The 26,184-nt window shown below is 36.2% G+C and overlaps 1 protein-coding gene across 6 annotated transcripts in view; it reads left to right on the top strand.

Moving 5' to 3' along the window:
* LOC145660619 (pickpocket protein 28-like) overlaps positions 1 to 26,184 on the top strand; it is a 201,714-nt gene that overhangs the window by 169,885 nt on the left and 5,645 nt on the right. For 3 of the 6 annotated variants that reach the window (XR_014126853.1, XM_081725896.1, XM_081725897.1), the window contains one exon: positions 15,726 to 15,811. Coding sequence is in view for 1 of the 6 variants with exons in the window: in XM_081725897.1 (XP_081582023.1) it covers positions 15,726 to 15,739 (14 nt within the window). In the remaining 5 variants the exon portion in view is untranslated. Of the gene's footprint in view, positions 1 to 15,725; positions 15,812 to 26,184 lie in introns of those variants that run through there. The other 3 variants (XR_014126851.1, XR_014126847.1, XR_014126848.1) reach the window with 3 other exon arrangements.

The following is a 26,184-nucleotide window of genomic DNA, read 5'->3' on the forward strand; positions in this document are numbered from 1 at the left end:
GCGTAAATGCTGTCAGCTCTTCTTCTTTGGAAATTAGAAGTTACTATGAGGAAGAATAGTAGTAATTTACATAGGGCGCATTTGAAAACGATGAGGTAGCCTCAACTTGAACGTTTCGTGATATTTTCTTCATTGACGAATGTCTATATAATTTTCTTTTGAGTTAAAGAAGGAAATCTTGAGTAAGTCATTGTGCCACTCATAAGGAACGTCTTCTCATACGAGCTTTAGTATTTTGTATAGTTTCCATGCAACGATTTTAACTAGCTAAAAGTTTATATAAAAGTTTAAACGGCTCGGTAGGTAAGTGGTTAGCGTATTGATCTTCTGTTTGGCAAGCCCGGGTTCCAATCCCGGCCAGGTTGATTTTTTTTAAATGTTTCAATTCAAATTTCAATACGGAATGAGGAGAATTGTTGAAGGTCTCTCAATGAAGGCAATCATTTACTCACTTATTTCCAGCAGTTGTTCTATATTTGATATTTTCAGCTACTTTCAAGCATTTTCTGATTCTCGCATGGTCAGTATTTCTATTTCTCTCAACATACAGTATATAAAGAAATAATACATTAGATACACAATAATATATTAACATTAATATGGTGTTCTTTGGAACGTACGATCTGAACCATGGAGATTAATCTTAGAATGGAAAACTGTTTTGTTAGTCACCTACTTTACAATTTTACCTGGATAAACACCTGGATCAGGGCTAACAACTGCTGTCAGTGCCGAGAAAAGTTACGTGTAAGTTGGGTTGCATCTGTCTAGGCGTTCTCACAACTGCAAATTATCAGGACCCGAAGTAATGGAATTAGAGCATTTAGGAGGGAGATAGTTTTGTGGCTGGGTGGACATAATGTGAATAATAAATATGTTTATATCTTTTGAACCTGTTTTGACAGGCCATTCTTATGTTGATTTTCGTAATCAGCATGACCGTTACCCCAAGAATCACCTATTTTGATTGCGAAAGTATATAAAAAAGGTTTTTTTTTTTTTTTTTGTTGGACAGCATTATTCGTTATTGAAACGATATTTTAGGTTGTCCAGGCTGAAATAGGAGACTACCATCGTTTACCCCGAACAATACCAAGAGTCACGAACCCGAGAAATCTCAGATCGGACAAGTTTCAAAGAAAATTTATTTACTTCAAGTCTTTAAGGCTTAGGGAGAACAGAAGTTAACAGAACAAATACAAATTACTATTAATGATTATTTATTAAAATAAATACAAATAAGCAAAATATGGAAAGAGTACGAACAACAATAACTGAGAATGGAGAAAATGACTTAAATAAAACGAAACATTTCATAAATAGTCTGGTAGCAGAGCAAGAGAACCTTGCATTTTATGGTGAGCAAAGTTTTTTTGATGTTTTCTTATAGATTTTGATGTGCTGAATCCAGAACTGCCGGGTGCAACGCTGGCATCCTCAAGCATTTCCCACAAAACACACTAATGATTTCCCCTCCCCCTCTTTATTAAAAAATCGTTGACTTCGGGGAAATTATCTGTAACTTCTACAATAGTTAACGTAGAATAAAAATTCAAACCTTGTTTTCTTCTAATGAAACAGTCTTTCCAACCATGTTAATCACTTGGGGCTGCGACAAACCGGAAAGGGAAATGAAAGGGGAAATTTTTGAAAATTCCCTCCCAAAGCATCTTTCAGCTCTTAATATCCAAGAGCCGTACCTCGAATCTCCATCCGGAAAGAAAATGTTTTTATATTTTCATGAACTTTCGACATTAGCAAAGAATATTACTAAAGGCACCGTTCTGACACCCATGAATATTTTCTACAAAACTCACAATTTTCCATCATTTGTATTTTACCAAAAAATTATTGACTTCTGAAAAATTATCTGTAACTTCTACAGTAATTAACGTAGAATAACGGTTTAGACCTTGTTATGCTTCTATCGGAACAGTCTTTCCAAGAATGTTAACCACTTGGGGCTGCAATGAACAGAAAACTAAAATAAAATGGGAAATTCCGGAAAATTCCATCCCAAAGCATCTTTCAGCTCGTAAAGCACCAAAGGGATGGAGAGTATCTCCTTCCGAAAGAAATATTTTTATATTTTCATGAACTTTCTACACTAGTAAACAATATTAGAAAGATTGCCACCTTGGCCATTTCCCATTAAACTCATGATTTCCCATCATCTATATTAAAACCAGTTCATTGCAGGAACTGTACCTTGAACTTCTATACAAATTAACAAAGAATAATGCTTCATCTGCTTTTGTTCGAACAATCTTTCCAACGATATCAGCCCTTAGGGCAACATGTGCAAGTTCGAGACATTTTTATTAAGCATGAATGTAATGTATTTAGATTGTTCCAAAATTTTATATTATCAATAAAGTGTATTAATAAATCGTATGTTTAAAAAAATAAATATTCTTATAATTTTCTTCGATTTTTATGATTTTAATTAAAATGTAGCACCTGTAATTCGAGAGGTTTCACACACTTAGAAGTGGTATTCTAAAAGCCACACTTATCTGTAAAAAATGGTTATTCAAGATAAACTTACATAATGACTAAAGTATGTCATGTTTATTTGTAATATTATTTCTCATCACTTTCTTCACTCTCATCAGCGTCGTTGTGTGAGTACGTGTTTAGTTTGTGGAAGCATCTACCATTAAAGCATTTACAGAACATTGTACAAGGTAGTTTACCTACACAACTACATTTTCTTGTTGAACAAGGTTTTTCTGACGAACAGGAACATTTGATGAGGTGAAGTACATCGGCAGGAGGTGGCTCAACATTTGGAGGAAGCATAACTGGCCTTAACGATTTGGTTGTTTCATCACGTGTCCATCCATAACAAGTTGGATCAACATTTGGTGGGTCTGCCTTGTCTGCACTCAGCCAAATTAGCATTTGTAGATGTGCGCGCTTTACATTTAGTTTAAAAGCTTCCGACGTGGGTGGAAGAGAGCATAGTAGTGGGGCTCTTGTGTGAGCAGATGCAGTTTTTTCTTCCAAACGTTAATATGTACTGCTATCATAGACTTCACACTTGCTACACCATAGCACGTAGCAACAAAGTCAGTTGCTTCTTGTTCTATATCAATGGTTATCTCTTCCTGAGACCCCAATTTTTTCAACCTAACTCCTTTTAACACTTGTTTAATGGCTGTTGATTTTCTTGTGTTATACCCACCATATTCAGGAGTGATTTCAAGACTCCTAATGATCGACTTTAAAAACTCGAAATCTATTCTCTGTGCTCTGTGCACTGAATAAACTTGAGATGCAAGTAATTCTAGAGTTGGTACTTCTTTTACTGAGAAATGTTGGGGCATTGGTGGCTTTTTTTGGCCCTATGTACCGGGGTACAGGCACTCCACTAGTCACACGTTCCTTCATTTCTTCCTTTGTTATGTGACAAATTTTGTTACTGTTGCAACTCGATGACTTCTCCACTTGATTTATCAGCAGAGCCATACAGTGAGTTTGACGTAGGTCATTTTGAAATGAAATAGATGTGTCGAAGTTGTCACCAACAGCTTGCACAAATCCGTCTGTTGACGGATTAAGTCATTGCAAAGTTGCTGCTTTGTTGGCTTCTGCTGTAGCTGACGCTTTAAATCTTAGGGTCTCACTGTAACTACAAGTGATTCCAAACTTATAGAATTCGTCAATGAGACGTTTGCTGTTCAGAAGCATAACAAGAGCAATCTGGAGAGTAGTTGGCTGCTTTGTCAATGCTACAGTTACGATATTTCCAATGAGTGTTGCAGGTAGCTCAGTAATTCCAAGCATCTCTAATAGGGAAAGTAAAATTTCACTAACATTATTTTTAATATTGTCTTCAGAGAGGGTAGTTTCGTAACTTTTCAATCTATCATCAGGCTTCCCCACTTCATTCATTATCTTTCTACTTAGTTCTTTTATTGTTTCTCCATCATCGTCATTATCTTCGGTAATATTCATGGCAAGAGGAGCTTGATTTTTAAAGGCAGGAATGGTGGATACACCAGAAGAGGACAATATTAGGTCTTTACGTATTCTTTCCTGAACATCTCTTATAATTGCAAGACGATCAGTTCTAGATCCACCGTTCTGTTGATAAAGATGGTTAACTTCGATGGAGTTCCAAATACGAGAGGTGTCCTCTTTTAAAGCTGTCGTGACTGCGTTGATTCCATCTTCGTCACTTCCTCTATTTATGCTGCGTTTCAGTGAACAAATTTTAACTGACTTACTGTGCAAGAATTGATTATAACAGTCTTTGTGGTAACGAGCGTCTGCCGCATGTAGATCTCCAACAGCTCCATTTACACGCACTCGAACAGCTTCGAATAATTCGTCATTTCTAACATCACATATTTTGAGGATAACTTCTTGAATAGTCGGTTGCCCTGGACAATCGACCGTTCTAAGAAGGTGATATCTGCGCCATCGACTTGGATTTTTTGGATCAGGATCGGAACAGATCTCTCCACAGAATAGACAGTCAGTACGAAAATTGAAAGGTTTTGCGTTTGATCTTCTAATCCGTTTCACCTGTGGTTCAGAGGAGATTGAAGCTGACTGCTCTTTGGCTCTCTTGATATGCCACTGCGAAGTATATGTTGATACGCAGTCCTTATGAAAGTATATTGGCACAATTTCCTCCAGAGAAATAAACCGTCCGTCACGTCTAAGACTACTTGCCAACATAATTGATCGGACTCGAGCTGGTCCTCCAGTTATAAGCCGCTCTTGTGCTTTCTGACAGGTGAAAATGCACTTCTTTTCTTCCGCCATGTTTTTAAAAAGTGCACTATGAAACACTACTTAGAAACGTGTTAAAACACATAAAACAGTCACAGTTTATTCACTTGGCACTAGTCAGTTGTAAACTCACCCACATGTTCACTAAAAACTTTTATGTCTATTTGATGGCTGCTACCTGTAGATATATAAAAATGTTGAATTAATACATGAAGGAACGTTAGAATTAATAACGATGAAAAGATAAAAGGAAATTTAAACATTAAAATCCATGAACTTTTAGCCAGGAATCGTAAACTGAACTTAAATTGTTAAAACCAAAAGCGAATACAAGCACTAAATATATCCTACTGCCCAAATTATATTAGGAAGATAATTGTACTCTATTGCGCTACTTATCAATTCTATAAATGTAAATTCCTTTTAAATTTTCATTATTCAAGTGTGTATCGCACGGTTACAGTTCACGTGTGTACGGATATTTTCAAATGTATAAAGTTCATGAAAATATAATAATATTTATTTCGGGAGGAGATTTTCCGAAATTTCCCATTTTATTTTAGTTTCCTGTTCATCGCAGCCCCAAGTGGTTAACATTCTTGGAAATACTGTTCCGATAGAAGCACAACAAGGTCTGACCGTTATTCTACGTTAATTACTGTAGAAGTTACAGATAATTTCCCAGAAGTCAATAATTTTTTGGTAAAATACAAATGATGGGAAATTGTGAGTTTTGTGGGAAATGTTCAAGGTTGCCAGGACGGTACCCTTCCTAATATTGTTTGCTAGTGTCGAAAGTTCATGAAAATATAAAAGTATTTTCTTTCCGGATGGAGATTCGAGGTACGGCTCTTTAATATTAAGAGCTGAAAGATGCTTTGGGAGGGAATTTTCCAGAATTTCCCCTTTTATTTCCCTTTCCGGTTAGTCGCAGCCCCAAGTTATTAACATAGTTGGAAAGACTGTTTCATTAGAAGCAGAACGAGGTTTGAATTTTTATTCTACGTTAACTATTGTAGAAGTTACAGAAAATTTCCTCGAAGTCAATTTTTTTTTTAATAAAAAGGAGGGAGGGGAAATCGTTAGTGAGTTTTGTGGGAAATGCTCAAGGGTTTTGGATTCAGCACATCAAAGTCTATAAGAAAACATCAAAAAACCTTGGTCACCCCAAAATGCAAGATACTCTGTAAATCTTATGGACTGGCTGCCAGACTAAAAGTAAAAAGTTCATTCTCTCTAATTCAAAAGATCCTCTAAGGCAATATGATTAGCAAAATGTGTATGCCAAGTGGCACCTGTTCTAGTAATTCTACCTTGAAATTTTGTAAGTCGTGGCTCCGAGAAAATTTTAAAACGTGACTTGAGCTATGACATGATTAATGTTGTCTAGGGGAAAAGAAGTTACGATTATAGCAACTTAGTCAATAACAAAGTCAAAGACATATTTACCTCCTATAGGGTGACGTCGCACGAGGATCAACCTCTGCTGCTGGTAGTTGGAGACTGGTCCTAGTATTTTGGTATGTTTTAGCTTATATATTTTTCAGATAGGGTGTTGGCCGGAACATACAGTTACACAATGTTAATTGATGTAAATTGTAAGAAAGGGGGGATCGAATGGTATGATTAGGCGAAGTTTATGGTGATTCCTTTGACATGTTTATTCGTGATTTGTTATGAACTTGAGTATCAGAACATGGAGAATGGCATAGCGACGTAGAATTAGGAAGAATATCCGTTTTCCAGATTTCACTATTTTCCCTATATTTCTTAATTTCATTATTCACTATCGGTGATGACAAAATTCCTGTGGATGGTACAACCACATTTTCCGTACAATACCTTTCCCGTAGGAAACCACAACCATCAAAGTTTAGCTCTGTGATTTATGTATTTCCAGAATAATTTCTGCCATCCTGTTATCCTTGTAGTGTTGAAAAATTGGAATTTCATTTTTCAGCTAGAATAATAATAAAATTGCAAGCCTAAAACCAACCAAGAGAAACATTTCTCTGTTATTAGAGAAATAATGATTCAGTTAATTTAAAATTACCTATAAATTATCCCTTTCAAAAATATCTCTTGCATTATCAAAAGGTGTGTTTCTGCAGTTGAGTATTTCCGTTTTAATTGTGTACGAAGTTAAGTACAGTCCTTTCATTTTAACACCTTCAAAAATTAGACATATTACCCATTTAATGTCTTTCGGTTTTATCTTCTTCTCTCATTTGCTCTTATTTCTTAGTTAGTGCTAAACCGTGGTATATATAGTTGGAGTGTGTTGCCATGTTGTTATCTACATATATATCATATTTCTGTATTCTGTCTCTTGTCTTCTTCCTTTCTGCTGCGTTGATAATATTATTTCTTCCTTTCTTATGTATGTTCGTTTCATCAAAGTTAGGTTATATATTGTTAGTCAAGATGTCTTGTACCTATCTGTAAAATTTTCATGTTGTTACGTTCTGAAATTTATACAATTATACAATTTTGTACTTTAATATACTAATAATGATTTTGTGATAATTGCTGATTAGCAATTGACACGATCGGTGATAGTCCAACATGATTTATGAAATCTGTGATGAAACTTCATAAACAAAAACTATAGTAAAGCAAATTGCATGTTTTACAGATGTTGGATTGAGATCAACGATCTTGTGGAACAACAGACACTCAATGTTAACGCTAGAGATTTTAAGCTGGATCGGTAGTCACCTTTAGGGTAAAACTTTCTCGCTAGATGGCAGAGCACATTGCGACACATGCGGTGTTGCCACATGAGTTACGGGTAAAAGAGTGTTTAGACACGGTCGCATTTTATACATGATTTACAACAAAGAGAAATGAGAGCTTTTATTTCCATTTTACTCAATACTGCCTGCTTTAAAAAAGGAATTAATTATATTCTTTGATCAGAAGTGATTTTTTAACTCATGAAACGTTATGCGTATCTCTCAAACTAGATGTCTTTATGATGCAGATTAAGAATGCCTATACTAATACAAAATCATTACATAAATTTCATCTTTTGGACAAAACAGACTTTCAGTACGCTCAAAAATGGTGTTTTATAAGCGTAGTTGTAATCCTTGGTGTAAAACTTATCTCTACTTTAGAGATTTAATATATCATGGCTAAAATTCCATTGTTTTCTGGTCAAAGGTCAACTCAATTTGCATTTAGGGGAAAATTATATCATTTCTACGGTAATAGTTTGTTAGAAAACGGCAGTTAAACGTTATACATTTATTTATAATTAGATGCCTCTACGGTGCAGATTAAGGATACGTGTGCAAATACAAAATCATTACCTAGGTAGATGGGACAAAACAGATTCTTAGTATGTTCAAAAATGTTATTTTATAGCCGAAGTTGCAATCCTTGGAGCAGCTTACTTTAGGAGCTTAAATATCATGGCTAACATTCCAGCGTTTTCTGGACAAAATTCGACTCAAACTGCATTTAGGGGTAACGAAAACTAAATTTATAGTAAAATTTTATCTGCAAATTACAAAGATATGCGTTTATCCATAACTAAATGTCTCAAAGGTGCAAATTAAGAATAAGTATACAAATACAAAACCATTACACAAATCCGATCTTTTCAACAAAACAGACTTAGTTCTTTCAAGCGTGGTATTTTGTCAGTTGTATTCCCGTGCAGGTATTTTGTAAGTTGTGTTCCCCAGTGCATATATTTTGTAAGTTGAATGTTTTAGTGTAACTTTACTTTATATGGCATAATCATCAGATCCGTATCCAGGGGGGTTTGGCGGGCCGGGCCCCACTAAATTTTGGCTAGCCCCCTAAAATTTTCACGATAGGCTTGCAGATGAATTATAATATTGTTGGATCGAGCCCCCCCCCCTACAATTTTGGAGTGGTTACCGGGATGATAATCATTATGGCTAAAATTCCAACGTTTTCTGCACCAAACATGGCTACGTTAAATGAAAACTATCATCAACTTTTCTAGGTTGCTTATTTACATACACAGATTTGTTCCACAATCCAGGTGGAATGAGGAATCTGAGATAGGGCTTTATGCAGTCGTTTTGACGTATGATTAGCGTCATACTAAAGGCCTGACTACTGCAGGAAACATATGTTAGTCGAACTCTTTAGTAATCACGGGTCATAATGACTTTGCATAAGTTCCCGCAGCGAGTAAAACTACGCGATTAGCACGGGTGTTAGGATGCCGAAGGCGCTATTTGAAATTTTCTAGTTTAATATTCCACGATTATAATCCGAATCTAAAAGGAGCAGTGACGATGATTATAGAAATGGTGGACTGAAGGAAGTGGGAAAACACCGAGAAAATCCACGCACACTATGGGTCCTACAGAAAGTCTTCCTGGCGAAAAGTGGGATCGAACCAGCGATCTCGTGCTCCAGAGGTGATCTATCTACCAAGCTATTTACAGCAAATTTTATTAAAATCTACTAGTATATTTAACCTACTTCATTTCTCCAAGTGTTTTGAAAGTACTTGCTTTTGCACCTTGATTGCTGTCCTTCATATATCACATGATCTTCAACAATAATAAGCTCAAGTATGAATTCTGTAATTCTTGTTTATAGTGGCATATATTCAAAACAATTTCACGCTATCTTTTAGTACTGGTTCATACTTGATACTATGCACATCTGAAGATAATAACAGTTCCGAATAGGAACACTTTTATCCAGAAACACCAGCAGGATTTTTCTAAGGTCGGGGAAGCGGCAAAAGCCCGACACACATTGATGCGCATAATGCATGATGCAAAACAGTTATTATTGAGGCATATTGCATAACTTTGTGGACTACATTACATAGGACTATAGGTGTAACCAAATATAATGTTCCTTCATGTGTGTTTCTGGGTAAAAGCGTTTTGAAACAACCAAACACCTTTCGAAAATGCAGGGTAAAGCGATTTTCCCCTTGCCTCCGCTGCAGACGCTCATGGCCTGATCGTTGACAGCGCATACGGGTCTATTGCTTTACTGAATGGTGTCATTCACTTAGCTCGCCCGAACCGGTTATTAAAATTTCTCAGGTTCTTGGAACCGGTTGTTAAAATTGTATCTCCACTTCCATATCCGGTGCTTACGGAAACAACAATTTTCTAGTGTTACGAGGTGTCAAAAAACCTTTAAAACTTAAAAAAAAAGGAAAATAATGAGTGAGTATGGAACAAATGAATTTCATTTTCTACACAATCCACTCTACGCTCAATATAAGTTTCCCATTACTTACAAAGTGTCCCAATGCTTCTAAAGATTTTTTTTTTAATTGGATACGCAATCTATATATATAAAAGAGAACGTACAAAATTTTGTCCGCTCATCACGCTAATACGGCTGAACCAATTTCTTTCATTTTTGGGGGGTTATTAGGATTTGGACCCTAGATGGTTTTTATCATATCACTTTAATTTTTAATTACCAGTGTCTTGAGATAATTGACCATTCAAGTGTCCATAACGTACAAATCCTTTGTTATTAGTTCATCATAGGTAAAAATAAACGTATTTATATGCAACCCGCATGACCGTGTCACTCGGCGGGTTAACATAAATGACAGGCGATATACAGCGGAAAATAGCTTGAATCTTCTGTTTAAAATTTTTTAATTGATTTGCTTATTTTTACAGACACTTTTACAATATGCCAGCACCGGGATGACCGCAGCGAAGCGGGGCGGGTTAACATAAATGACAGGCGATATAATGTTAAAATTTACTGCAATCTTCTATGGTTTTTATCATATCACTTGAAAGCGAAAAAGTAAAAATTATCTAAGTAACAAAGTTTATTGCGTTCCGGGGTGACCGCAGCGAAGCGGGGTGAACGCTGCTAGTCAGTCATACACCATTTGTTACACCTCTTCATCAGATTGCAACTTCTTTATCTTTAGTGCCTTTCACCATCTGAGGCGAGATTCGATACGAAAGGAGGATGAAATGAAGATTTTCAATGATCGCAGCCATTGCACAGGCAGTAGTATGAGGCCGAGTATTGTTATGTTATAAAGGAAATTTGTTTTCAGAAGTCCGTGTTACTTCGTATAGAAAGTTTAGGATGTTTTTGAAGATCGGAATACAAGATATTATTAACTATGCATTCCCTATGCTGTAACGCTCCAAAATGTCACCCTTTTGGTCCCAAAATAAAGTACTAACTTCCCGGTAGATGGTTGTGTCCGATAATGGATACTGCCATTGCATGCTCGCTTTCTTATTTCCGGAATGTAATAGTGCACCCATGTTTCATACCCAGTAACGAATCTCTTCTGAAACTCACTACCTTCTCGTTTACGGCGTGGCAAAATCTCGTGACACATCAACACATCGCTGCTTCAGTTCGTCTATCAACTGGCGTGATACCATCCTGGCACTAACATTCCGAAATCTGAGCACAGCGTGGATAATGTTACAGATTGAATAGTGACTTATGCCAATGATTGTAGCTACTTCATCCAGTCACTCTGCATTGCCCCTTATCACACTTTCAATTTACATTTCAATAGAGCAAAACGTTAAGCGATAGCAAGAAATTATTTGTTGATATAGATTCAGCGTCCCAAGCATGGGTTCCATCTCCGCTCCTTATTCTTATGTTGAAACCGCAAGCGGTAAACATATCACTTAGAATTCGAAATTCACGGACAATATTCGTCAGAATATTGGATCAATAAGAGCTAGACATAGATCACTCAATTCTGGTGGGTCAGGTTTTTGACTGGATCAGGTTTTTGGCGCCAAGTGAGCTTTGTGGTGGACAAACCATAAGTGGAGTTTTCTCCCTTTCTTTCATTCAACCATTTCATTCGTTGTCATCACCTTCTATCTTTCCTTCAAAGCACAATGATAGGACGTTACAGAAAAAAAAAACATTCATGTCTCTCGGTTATGCCATATGGGCTAAACGAGACGGTGATGATAAGAATGAATTAAATAGTAGAATGAGAAAGTAGGAGCACAAAGAGAAACTCTGAGAAAATCCACACACACACATGGCGTGTGTCCATCAAAAAGCTCACGTGGCTAAGCTGGGATCGAACCAGTGACCCCGCATGCAAGATGTCAATGCTCTACCACGGAGTCATTGCAGCTCCGGAGTAGAAAAAGGATTTGCATTTCTACATGAGTGGTTGCGTTTCTCAAGTAAAGCTATAGGGTCTGAATACTTTCTTTTCATTATAGGAAAAAAATCAAGCTTTGCGGCTTTATGAATTTTTCAATACTAACTAGAGAAGGTCGCGGGATATTACTCTGACTTCGTTTCGATATTATGCTCAGTCGACGCCTTTTTACATATGAAACAATTAGGAAACTAGAGAAATCCTCGATCGCAAGCGTGTTCGAATTATGAGCGTTAAAAGTTCAAAATTGAACAGATTTTGCAGAAAGTTTGAAGTACCATATCTTGAGATAGACACTTCAGTTTTGATACCCAACACAGTAGTAAGACCAAAACTTACCGGTATGCACTTTGCAAGATAAGGGCAATTATTTGGAATGGTGTGAAGGGTAATGGCGTCTTACACCTTGCAAATTGCCTCCCATTTGGCATACTGGGCCAACCAACAGTAAAAGTGGATCTGAAAAGGTGGGGGGACGGTAGGTAGCGGCATGACGCCACGCCGTCCCCCTGCCTATCTATACCCACTATAGTTTTTTCGGAACTGAGGGGACGCCTTAATTTTTTTCGAGGTGGGGGTGCGGCGTTCCCGCATTCTCCTTCACTTTTATCCCTGGGGCCAATTGGCTAATAAAATGTATTTGATACCCCCATTCGACTATATTGCTACTCAAATATCACTTTCCTGTGTGGCCACCTTCAAATTGAACAATCACATTTGTCTTGGAAACGCTTTGCCAGGCGTGCAAAATTCAATGAAGCACGACGTGATATTCATAATTAAACTTGTGATGATCTATATTGTTGTTGTCTTCGCATGTCCGTATCCCCGAGGAGTCTAGGGAGCCGGGCTCCCCCTAAATTTTTTACTGCTCCCCTAAAATTTTCACGAAAAGCTTGCAAATGAACAATAATATGGTGATGAACTATGATATGACTGGATCGGAGGGGCCGCGGTGGTTCAGTGGTAGAGCGTTCACCTCTGGTGCTTGGGGCCCCGGGTTCGATCCCAGTCCCCGCCAAGTGAACTTTGTGGTGGACAAACACCGTCACCTCTCCTTTAGCCTAACCGGCATAACTGTGGGACGTAAAACTCAGATTTCATTTCATTTTCATGGCTGGATCGGTCTCCCTAACTTCTACTGCTCCCCTGCAGTTTTGAACTGACTAGTGGCCTGGTTCTTCCCCTTCTGTAGCTAGGTCCAAACAGCTCGAGCAGTGCCAGACAGGCTTACCCTGCCGCGGTACTCCGAATCCTGTCGGCCTATGCTTATGCATCGCAGAATACGGTGTTCGAATACATTATCGCTAGCCATGTGCTTAGTTTTCAGCAATTGGAATGTCGATTATGGGGAAATATTGGTCAAACTCCAGGAAATATTTTAAGATATTCAACGAGAAAATAGACCGAAAAATTTAAAGAAGAAAAAAAAAAGGTTAGCGGGAATGTACGCTCAAAGTTGTGAACCAGGTGACTTTATTCTCGAGAAAACCGCTGTTTGCATACATAATCTCTAGCCGATTGTTTGTTTTTTGGTTACATTTCTCGCGAAATACCGTAAATTATTGTCTGAAGTTTGGCCACTATTTTCAAACAATCGCCATTAAAATCCGTTGAAAATTTTAAAAAATGGCTAGGGATGAGATATTGAAACACCGTCTTCCACAATGAATACCATCATGTCCATGAATTTTTTCGGGGTACTTCTGTTTCCTCCCTTCTTCTCATTCCATCAATTCTTCCATCATCATTCACTTCCTTAATCATCGTCTTCCTTAGCCTAAAGGGTATAATCATCGGATGTTAAACTGAAATATTTCATTTTTTCCACAATGCACAGAGGCTGGCTGGGTTGGAAGTCCCGCTGAAGTTAGTTCCGAGGCTAAGCGTTCTCGGAGACAAATGTCATTGTTTAATGTTTAGTTGGCCACACGGGAAAGTGACATTTGAATGACAATACAGTTGGTTTCAAATAAATTTTATTAGCCTATTTATCTGGTGTGCCAAATAGGATACAATTTGCAAGTTGTAAGACGCCATTATCCTTCAACCCTTCCTGAATAAGTTCCCTTATCTTGCAAAATGCGTACGTTTTGACCTAACCATTCCGTCGAGTACCAAAAAAAAAAAAAAAAAAAAAAAAAACTCCCCAGTACCAAAAATGAAGCATGTATCTCAAAAAATGGTTTCTTCAAATTTTTTCAAAATCTGTTCAATTTTGAAATTTTAACGCTCTCGAACAAGCTTACGATCGAGGATTTCTCCGGTTGCCTAATTGTTTCATATGTAAAAAGGAGTCGACTGAGCATAGTATCAATATGATGTCAGAGTAACACCCCACGACCTTCCCTAGTAAGTGGAATTAATTACTATTTTCCACTAACGGGTTCAGGCAATTATTCGTGTATGTATGAAAGCTCAAAAACATATATAGATTATTTTCAAGAAGATATAATATTTTACCTAAGCAAATTAAGTTTCAGAAAAAAATAAAGAAAGAAAGAAAGGAAAGAATAGAGAAAAAGAAAGAAAACATATTAGGCTACATATTTAACGTTCAAAATGATCGTCAAAATAAACTATCTTTGTATTATTATTTTTGTATTACGTGGAAACAAACAGTTAAAAATTGAAAAGTGCTTATCTGTTTCTTCAATTTATTCTCCCTTTCTCTTTGCTTCTTTGGCTCTTCGATCTTTTACTTAGAGTTGGATTTTTCTTTTATATACATATACATACATACATACATACATATATATATATATATATATATATATATATATATATATATATATATATATATATATATATATATATATATATATATATATATATATATATATATGATTCCTTCCCTTTCCCCATTTTCCACTTTTATTAACTATAATAGTTTTGTCACAATTCACATGTTTCGCCCCTGGACTTCAAACGCTAACAAGGAATTGCCCTACTACTGTGACTGCAACAGTACACATGTAAGTTTGGCAACGAAGCATTATGGCGTCCTGCGTAAGCATGAGATTCAGCCGCTAAAACTATTTCCGTAAACACAAAATAATATTTGAATAAAATGTAAAACATAACACGAAAAACGGTAATATAATATCCATATTCCCTAATGAGACAACTACTTGTAAAATAATTTATGCTTGTAAGTAAAAATTTCATAAAACTGAGCACAGGAGTAGCAAAATCTAACAGCAAGCGCCATCTTGTGTACTCATCTTAAAACTGATCAAGTTTTTCTCTTATATGTTACTTTTTTAGCTAACAGAATACATAAGCACAGAAAATAGTATCTCATGTTGTAGCTGACGCATAACTCTATTTTATAGTGTAATACTTATAATATGTGCCATTTCTTTACGCGTTAGTTAAGACAATGAACTAATGCATATACTGACTTCCGGGTAGTGATCCACCTTAATTCACTGAGACTTATTTTGAATGTTGCAAAAATCTAGTATCTATATTATCTGTGAGGCAAAACAACAAATATAGCGTATGTTTTGGTTCCTTATATTTTCAACTGAATACAAATAGTTGTGGAGAAAAGAGTGCGGAAGATGACAGATGAATGCAGAATATTCTCATTGTGTTTGTGTCGTATTCATTTATAGCTAATTCATAGTCACTTAGTGGTCAATCTGCATTGAATCAGAACTAACAACATGAGTGATATGAATACAAATATTTTATTTCGAAATGTATTAAGTAGCTCTCTTGACAAGCAAACATATATATATTAGATTCATGTATCAATAAATTATAGGTAATAAATATTGTTGCTATTATTAAGGACAGTAATATTCTTGTAGCTATGTTTTACTGATATTCCCTTTTACAGTGTGGTACAACTGACCTTCTACTACGAAAACAGAGAATATATTGGGAAAGTTCGAACTGAATCTTACAATTTGACAGATTTCTTAGGTAAGTAGATTATAACAATATCCTATCAGTTACTTCTATATTTCATACTTCCATACATGTATTTTATGTACTCTCTGTCATACAAGTAAATGTACATTTTTTTGAGTCTGGCATTTCTGAAGAATATGAGAATTAAATTAATCAAAAGTGCAAGGGTAAGGAGAAAAGCCTAATCTGAATAAGACATTGAAGAGGGGAACATGCTGTGAATACGAATAGTGCATGGTGTATATAAAGGACGACACCGAAAGAGAAAGTCACAAACTGATGGTAAACAGAGAATAAAAGAGAAGAAATTGTCGAAGTGGAAACATAAAATACAAATGCGAACAACCAAGCGCTCACCAAGCAACGATTTTGGTGTAGCGGTTAACCCTTTCCCTAGGTAACTTTCTGACTGGGGTCTTCTGTTCAGTGTACTCAGCATAATAATACGCTCCTGGTCGTTGTAGCTTATTTTGTGTCGGGCGTAATAATACGCTCCCGTATACAGTGTAGTTAATTTACCTGTGTTGAGCGAATTAATACGTCTTTCGTGATACACTAAACTGATGATGTAAGCTTTGCGCAGAAGTTGTAAAAAAAAAAAAAAAAAAAAAAAAAAAAAAAAAACTACACACTACAGAAAGGGCTTCACTCAGGAAAATACGCTGTAAGTGCTATTTTGACCGTGGGCCTAGTAATAAGCCGAATAAAGGGAAGGGATGGCGAGATATTACAAACCCAAAGGACAAGAGTTCGAATCTACTCCAAGGAGTATATATTTTTCTTTGTTTTTAATATTGCATACAGCACATGAGAGGTGGTAAAAGAGAGCGTATTACCCGTTTGATATATTACGCGAAAACGAGTTAAAAATTCCAGTGAAATTTATTAGATAGGCAAAACAATGAAAACAACAAAGATGTATATTTAATCAGGTGTATGTATCAGTGGCGCAGCGTAAGGGAATGCCGGTATGCCCGGCATCCCCTGTTAATAAAAAGCTACGTATTTCATTATATATAAATTGTTTGCTTGTAATTATCACAATTATTTCAACTACAATCTTCTGGATTCGCTCGCTCGCCTTACTTTGACAAGAGGAACCCACGCATGCGTTTCACTAAAATGCACGTTTTCTGTTTTTCTTGCTGTTGTATGCTATGTTCATTAGACTTCCAGGCCTACTGCAAGCATCGGGGTTTTCTTCTACTTTCTGTCGAATGTGCATGCCCAACCACTTGGTTTCTTACTCTCCTCATCCCTTGCAACTCTACATTTTGCTTTATAGGCTGTATACCCGTTGTCATATTCAAGTATATCCAACCCTATATATTTTGAACTATGCTATAGTTTCTGTACAGAACGTACGAGCGCTAACATCAAGGAGATAGAACAAAATAGAAATGGTTAGTTCAATGCCTTTTTGAAACATGTTGGTTATGTAAATAATACTATAAAAATAGTTATGTTTTAATTGTAATTAAATGCATCGTAATTGTAATCATAATTAAAGACAAACTATTAATCTTCATCATAAATAAATAGTATGTCCAGTGGCGTGACAGAAACTCTTTGAGGGAGCTCACACAGACAAGCATAAATATAAAGCATTCCTTAGAATCAAGGTCACCGATCTGGTAGGCCAAGAGAGACAGCACTCCCCGCCCCTCGCAAAGATAGCTTAAGCCCTTCAGTCATTGGCACATATCCGGGGCAGATAAGAAGGATATGTCCCCTCCAATAATCCGATTTGTAATTGTGATGATTTGTATCCGATTGCCACAAAGGAAAGTGCGATGAAATTGATGCCCTTTGACTTGTTTTATTTTTAAAAAAGAATCGTATTCCTTAATATTTCATTGTTATTAATTATTGTTTGCCTATTTTCAACTATTTCTTTAATTCCTGTAACGATTCCTATAATGCTATTGTGATCATCATACTCTATTGCTCAAATAAGAGTATTGTTGCGTCATACATAGTTGATTTTCTTTCATAGTTTTGGGAAAGTCATTATTTATATTATTACAGAACAAGTTTCGTAAAATTTTGATGTAGATCATTGTGGGTGCGCAAATAGAAACATTCAATTATGAATACGCATGTATTCAGATTTCAGAATGTGTTCACGGCACTGATTTGTAATACTGATATGTATCACAATTTCATCTACATCGCCTGGTATATAATAGCTGAAAATGGGGATTTCGCCTATTGCAGAAATGTGCCTATTAAAGAGACCATGATGTCGGAAATGCCGTGAAATGTCTAAGCACTTTTGCCGATCATCAAAATAAATTTAGGAATTTCTTCGGGCTCACCCCCTAAAATGGTTCCAGTGACTAAATTAAGCAAGGACAAAAATTAGATTCATTGAAGAATTTTAAATGGTGTCCCAAACGACCTAAATGTTTGAATTCGTTTACAACACATAGTATATGGGGAAAAGCTGGAATAAACTCTTGCAATTTAGATACGGCTTAAGAGAATGGAATGATAATGGAACTAGAGGAAGAGACCAACCTAATCTTGTATAGCATTATCATGACGGCCATCTTGAAGTCCGCCATCTTCAATTCAGGTCAAAATTTTTAAATAGGAAGAGGGTCTTGTGACATCTTTTTGAGGTAGCATTTCACCAGAAGCACAAATCTGGTATTATTTTCAAGTTACCTATATTCATGTAAGAGCTATTACGTGTGAAAAACAAAATGTTTCGATGTAATGTTATTTTATTGGAGTTATGGAACACAGATTTGTAATGTTTGAAGGTCTTTTTCCCCGTTTGAAGGTCTTTTACATAAATTAAAACAAACTGCTTGTTTCGCTTTGAACTACAAATAACTTTTACCATCAAGTTGATTCATAGACCATTATGAGGAAAAAATATAACTTGGAAGAAATTGCGGTACCCTTATTTATGTAGTAGCTTTTTGGTAAGTTATGAATCTTATATGCTACATAGTTCACTTTTGTCGCATCTAGGAAAAGATTATCTGTGGGCCTTCACTATCTGCAAAAGAAGCGGTTTCTGCTCATTTTTCCTAAGACAGTTGTTGTAATCTTCTATTAGTTACGCTTCCCTTTCTGCTGCACCGTTTGTTACATGGATGAATTGTCTTTCCTTGAAGATAGTCATTGCTATTTGGTGGGGGTCGCGGTGGCTCAGTGGTAGAGCGTTCACCTCTGGTGAGTGGGGTCTCGGTTTCAAATCCTCCCCCAGCCAAGTGAACTTTGTGGTGGACAAACACCATGTGCGATGGTTTCCTCGGGGTTCTCCCGTTTCCTCCCACATTCTTCATTTCACTCATTTCTCTTCTTCACCGTCTCCTTTTGCCTTGCCTGTATAACCATGGGACGTAAAACTCAATAATTTCATTTTTCATTGTTATTTGGCCATGAAATCGGATCACACTCAAGAAATCTTTTCTGTATTTTGTCTCGCTTGATGAAAATTCGTATGTTCGTTGTAACAAATTCACTGTTTTCTCTTTTCCAAAAATGTTTATGGTATCATCTCTTGCCTCAAGCCTCTTTGCTGCTCCACGGTTTCCCCTTATAGTTTTAATTCTTTCAACCACTTTTTGTTTTTTCATTATTGTAACACTATCATCAAAAAACCCTAATGCTACGTGTTCCTCCGTCAAGTACCAGAGTTGGCGTGAAAATTTAGAAAGAGCCACTTCAGATAATCCAGCATCTATTTGTCTATAACTGTACAAACCTTTCAAAAATTGCAGGTCTTGTAATGGTGAATGGGATGCTTAATTACATTTAAGCCAAGCTTGAACATATAGTCGTATCAGAAAATGCATACTCTCCGAAGACCCATTTCTATTTGCTTCGTTAAACGAAATTGTTGGTGAAAGAGTACTATTTTTAAATAGTAGATTGCTTTTCCCATCCATCTTACATGGTGAATTGCTCCAAGAAAACGAAAGAAAAATCCTCAAGGAGGTATGCCACCCAAGAATATGATGGTCAGTTCTGAAAATTCCCCATAATCGTCTCTGTGGTGTCCTGCTTCTACAAGTTTGATAGTAAAACTCAAAACTTCATTTTTTTTGCATCGGAAATATTATTCCTTGCATCATCATCAATTCCTGGAATAAAGTTAGTGTAATCTATTTTCTACCACTCGTTCTAAAAACACTTCAATAAAAGAACGTCCGGTCCAGATGCAGTGTCTACAAGGAAGGTATACAAGGTTATTTTTGAGCTACTGCTCTAGCAGAATGCAAGCACTGTTGACATGACCCGTATTGCAGGGAGTAGTGTCACAACATACTGCCTGCACGAACTTTATCAAGTTCCATTCTTCAAGCGAATGTACTATAGTAGAAGCAATATGTTCGTCTCTTGATGGTGACAAAATGGGAACACTAATTAGCCTCTCATGACCATCTCCTGTAATAATTATTGATAACCTGTCGGCAGTCTCCCTGCCAGTTAAATTCGGCAGTAGTTTACCGTTCCAATGCACAACTATTCGCACTTGATGCACTCTGAAATTGTTTTTTGTGGTTCTGTGCAACTTCGCTATGAATTTTCTCTCAACATTGGTGAATGGAAGAGCCATTTATTACTAGTTTCTCTACATTATGGGCTAATGCTTCTGCCGTCGCTGTCAGAATATGTATTGCTGCTCGCAGTGTCCTTTTATCGATCAAGAGCAACACAATAATAAAATTAGTCTTTGAGTGATAAAATTAATTTTTCCCCTTTTACATATCTTGGGGGCTCCGGGCACACACGCATCCATATTTACATTTTTTCCAACATTCTCAACTGGATGTTCCTCTTCATTACTTGAACTGCTCCATGTCTTTTGGTGTATAAAGTTCAAACAAATCATTTTCAGAAGTGCATTTTTTTCGCGTTCCTCTTTCTTCTAAGGCGTGCATATCCTTTTCGTTATTTTCGGGCCAAACTCATGTCTTTAATTTTAGACGTGTAAGAATTATAACCTCTGAAAAGGGGAAATCTTTTCACGGGTAATAATTCTTACACGACTAAAACTATATTTAAAATAGTGCCAGAGTTGTGCTTTTGGTAAAACGTTACCTCAAAACGATATGTCACGTGACTCTCTTCCTATTTGAAAATTTTGACCTGAATCCAAGATAGTGGATTTCAAGATGGCCGCTATGACAGTACTATAAAAATTAGATATGTTTCTTCATGTATTTCTATTATCCAGGGTATCTTCGCATTCCCTTTTGCCGTTTCTAAACTACATGAGTTTACTCCAGTTTTTTCTCATATACTATGTACGGTGATCGGATTCAAAATTTTAGGTCGCTTGGGGCACCATTTAATATTATTCAATGAAGCTAATTTTTCTCGTGGCTTAATATAGTCTCATATGGAACCATTTTAGGGGGTGAGTCCAAAGAAATTCGAAAATCAAAAATTAAGGACCACCCTGACTGATATATATATATATATATATGGTGTGAGAGAGATATGCTTCCGGAACTAAGAGTGGGATGCTTCTTTTCAAATCAACGAGATGACAAATAGACGCTTATATAATAAGAATTCCTAATACAGGCTGTTTTTCTTAAAACTCACGAATTTCATTTACGTCTAGAATTTCTAACTTAAGTCCGATTTTGATGTGGTTTGTGGCATATGATCAAGTACGGTTAGGAGATTTATGTTTCCTGGTTTAAATTTATCCAGGATAATATCGACCACGTCTAAAAAAAACATCAAATGTTCGTCAGTGTACCTTACAATTGGAATGAGGTGCGCTGCGATGTGGAGATTTGATGATCCTTCGTTTGATGGCGACCTTGACAAGTCAAACAGTAAGTTGGGCTATTGTATTTGAAATGTGTGCTGTACAATTCCGTGTTATTTGAGTATGATCAGGACACAGTGAGAATAATGTAATCTCTGGAGCAACATGAGTTTATAAATATGAATATAAATATGAAACACTTATCATTACAGTGTATGATGAAGAACGCACACACTGTTTATTCAAATTCCTGCCAGTGATGCATTGTAAGTTCTCGAGCAGAAGATAAATCTCTGTTTGCAGCCATTATTTTATGCGAAAAAGTTATATTACCTAACGGGGAATCGAACCTAGATTTTCCGTTTGGAAATCTGGTACTTTACCACTACACCACCGATTGTTTTAGCCAAACTTTATCCAACAAATATTGTAGTATTTCTTTCTGAGAACGAAAACACGAAAAGTGTTTACTGCAGCTCAATGAAGTGCTTGGAATGTCCCGGTAAATCCCTTGCCCTTTCGCAACCAACATTCGTAAATCGTCTCTATCATGATAAACGTGTTTGCTTCCACATCCTTCTACCTCCTACCGAAATGCCGTCATCATAATGTAAATTCTTTTTCACTATCTCTTCTAGATGGACATTAAATAGTATTGGCGAGAGGCAGCATCCTTGTCGAACTCCCCTTTCAATTGCACTCTCTTCCGTCAGTTCTTCCTCTATTGTAACACTTACTTGTTGGTTCATATATAAGTTTCTTATGAGTCTTCGATCTTTTATTCCAACCCTTTCTTCTTTAGAACTACCAACAACAATTAACAATTCACGCGGTCAAAAGCATTTTCTAGATCAATATATACAACATACACCTCTTTCTCTTTTTCTATAAATCTTTCACCGATCGCCCTTAATAATCCAATAGCATTTCTTGTGCTTTTACCTCTTCTGAGCCCGAACCTCTCTTCCTCAATTTCTTCATTTGTTCTTCCATATAACTTTCTGTTCAGTATTCGGAGCGTCTTTTAGCTGCAAGAGCTACGAGACTAATATTTCTATAATCATCACATCAATTTGGGGTCAATTTCTTAGCCATCGGTGTCACCATCGTCTTCAGGAAGTCTTTTGGCGACTCCCCTGTTTCATGTATTTCATTGCATAGTTGAGACAATTCTTTCTTTCTCTTGTCTCCTATATTTTTAATGAATTCGATTGGTATATTATCTATCCCATTTGCCTTTCCATTCCTAATCTAGAACATAGAATTTTCAAACTCATCCCGAAGAATACTAAATATTTTATCATCCTCGCCTACTTCTTTTTCTACTTCTACGTTTGGGGGATACGGTCTATCCCTACTCTCATATAAGTCTTCCACGTATTCTTTCCATCTTCTTATGACCTAATTGCTGTCGCTGACTACCTCCCCATTCTTATTTTCTACTGCCATCGTAGTACTCCCATGTTTCCTCCGAAATTCCAAAGATTTCACCTTATACATTTTCTCATATTTCCTAACTCTTTCTAGTTCTTCTTTGTTCTCGCATTTTCTTTCGTAAAACTCTTCCTTCAGTCTGTCTGTTTCTCTCCGCAACTCATTATTCAACTTTCTGTACATCTTTCAGCCCTTTTCTGTATCAACCTGTTTCCACTTCTTCATATTCCTCATTTTCTGCAACATCTGCTTTGTAACCCATGGTTTCTTAGACGTTTTGTGCTTGCGGTAACCTATTGCTTCTTCTGCAGCGTGCTGTAAGCAAAGTTTAATGTTTTCCATCTGTGCGTTACTATCTGCAACTGTTGTTTGACTCGTTTGAATATTTTTCCTCGAATGTTTTCAAAGAAAAGTTTTCTTATTTCCTCGTTTTTCAACTTTTCAGTATTCAACACTTTGTTACCTACTTTTCTCCTGTCTACATTTTTCAGTTGAATATCTACTTCGGCCAGCACAAGATTATGATCAGAGGAAATATCCGCCCCGGGAAGGGTCTTCGCTTTCTTTAAGCTATTCCGGTACCTGTCCTGAATCATAGCATACTCTATTTGATATCTTCCAGCGTCTATTGGTGATTTTCGTGTTTATCTTCTTCTCTTGTAGTGATTGAACCAAGTGTTCCCAATTACTAGTGCATTCTTTCTGCAGAAATTCACTATTCCCTTTCCCCTTTTATTTCTTTCGTTTAAACCATATTTGCCTGCGATACTACCTTCCTGTTTTTTTCCCCACAACTGCATTGAAATATCGCATTACAATTACGCGTGCACCCCTCTTCTCCCTATCTATAATTTCTTCTATTTTCTCCTAATTTTCCTCTACTTTTTCTGTTGCATGCGAAGTATAATATGGATGAGTTTTATTTCCTAGTAGAAGAGACAGTTCGGTATAAATTTTAACAATATCCACAGTTTGAGTTCGTTTTGCTTTTGGCCAACTAAGGGCTAGCCCTAGTCCAGGAAGATTGATATCCCAGCATCCCTTTAATTTCTATATTCTAATATAAATTTCATAATTCGTAATGGGATCGTCATTTAGCCTAAAGGACACAACCGTGGAACTTGGAATGTAAAACCTCGCTTATTGAACCATAAATCATTGAAGTCTTAATTTAGACAAGCAGGCAAATCTTTATAACTCGAATCTTTGTGTGTGGTGGTACCTGTGAGCCGTTTCAGATTTATTGTTTTCTGACGGGGTACTATCTATGAGCAAAATTTGAGCAAAATTGCCGATATGCACCTTCGGAGCCTCTCCTCTTTAGTACAATTTTAAGTAGAGATGACGTGGTTCAATGAAAACTTGAACCATGACTCACTGACCCACCAAGTATCGTGAATCATGTCTCACTGACCCACGACACTTGATAAACCACTCATTGTTACCTATTGACCCAACGTAACCCACTTTGACCCATCACCCACTATGAACCAGTTTGATTCTTTGCGACCAACTGTGACCCACCAAAACCCGCAGTCATCAGCTCTGACCCATGACCCACGTCTTTCTCTCTACTGACTACAGAGGTTATACTTGTAATAAGACAAGACTATGAAATTACCAATCACTGGAATTTGAATTTCTTCATTCAATTGCTCAAGCACGGCTTGTTATAACACCAGTGAATCTGAACTTTACGATACACAATGGTAGAGCGTTTGTCAGGTCCTTAATTTATAATTTATCATAATTTATCAAGGTAACTTAAATTTATCATAAATAATTATTGCACATACTTTTCAGTAGAAAATAGGACAACATTTAAAAGTCTCAAATCAAGGTAAGGTCTCAAATCATCCTAAAGAAAAACAAAATATTGTTTTCATTTAATTATCATCCTGTACAAAGTTAACGTTCCCATATAATTAAGGTTACAGAACAAATTTTATGTCATTTTTTCTGAGAACTTTATGATTTGATTGCTTATGCTTTGAACGCTCCGCATACTAAATACAACTTTCAGCAAATATTATATTAGAAAGAAGTGGATATAAAATGAGAAGCACTGCACTTTTTGTTTCTCAGTTTGTTTCTCAAATAACAGTGATCGTTTTCGATTATTTTTAGAACACAACTCACTATTAATTTCCAATATATAGCAAATGCCCTCAACCTAAAACAAAATCTAAAAACTTCTAAGACATGTTCCGCTTATTTTTCATAAAGCGTTAATATACTGAATGGAACACTTGTTAAAATATAAAAGAAATGAAATCAGGTTGCTGGATTTCCAACTCATCACGAAATAAACTTTTGGGCCAAGAAGTCTGAGTTAGAGTCTAATTATAACATCCGTTGTCTCCACTCACTGCACAGTATTTTAATTTAATTTCAATTTGAATAATTTCATATGTAAATAATGAAGCATAAGATATACAAAACATCATATATGCATTAATTCTCCGTAACAGCGTAAATCAATAAATAAACACCTGAGGTGTTTAATAAAATGGGAAGTTAAATGAAAATCTATGTATATTTATTATAATGAATCCTTTACCATAAACACATTTTTTACACGACACAAATAGAATTCATAATTAGACTAGTGAAATTAAAATAAAAAGGAATGAAGTTCGAAATTACGGATTTGCCTACTTAAATTACTCTGATTGTTATTACGGTTATACAATGCTTCAATTATCAGTACATACAGTCATACTTCAACTATCACTTATTTAGATACACATCAGTAAAAATACACTTCAATTACTTCAGTAACAAATATTAATTATCTTCATACACAACTTTAATTGGAGTCGTACACAGTCTGAGTAGAGACAGGCAACAGTGCTGACACAGTAAATATATTTCAAAACCGCTTTAGTGTCAGAAATGTCAACTCTCAAACGTAAATAATATATCTGCTTATGTATATCCATCATCCATTTTATAATATATTGTATGTAACTACTCACTGCAACACACATTCAACCTCATTTTTGTAAACAAAATGTTGTTGTTCCTACTTTGAGTATAAATGATCGGATTAAACTCATGATATGAATTCACTAAAACATTCTGTATTCCTGAAACATACCTTGTACATTTACTTGCAAACTACTTTGTTTTCTATTCTGTGTAGCATCCAGTAGTACTCACAGTATACTTTTAATTACCGAATTTCATTCCTGCGGTCTTGTACTTA

The sequence above is a fragment of the Thermobia domestica genome, chromosome 9 (genome assembly GCF_964235325.1).
Source record: "Thermobia domestica chromosome 9, izTheDome1.hap1.1, whole genome shotgun sequence".
Taxonomy (NCBI): Eukaryota; Metazoa; Arthropoda; class Insecta; order Zygentoma; family Lepismatidae; genus Thermobia; species Thermobia domestica.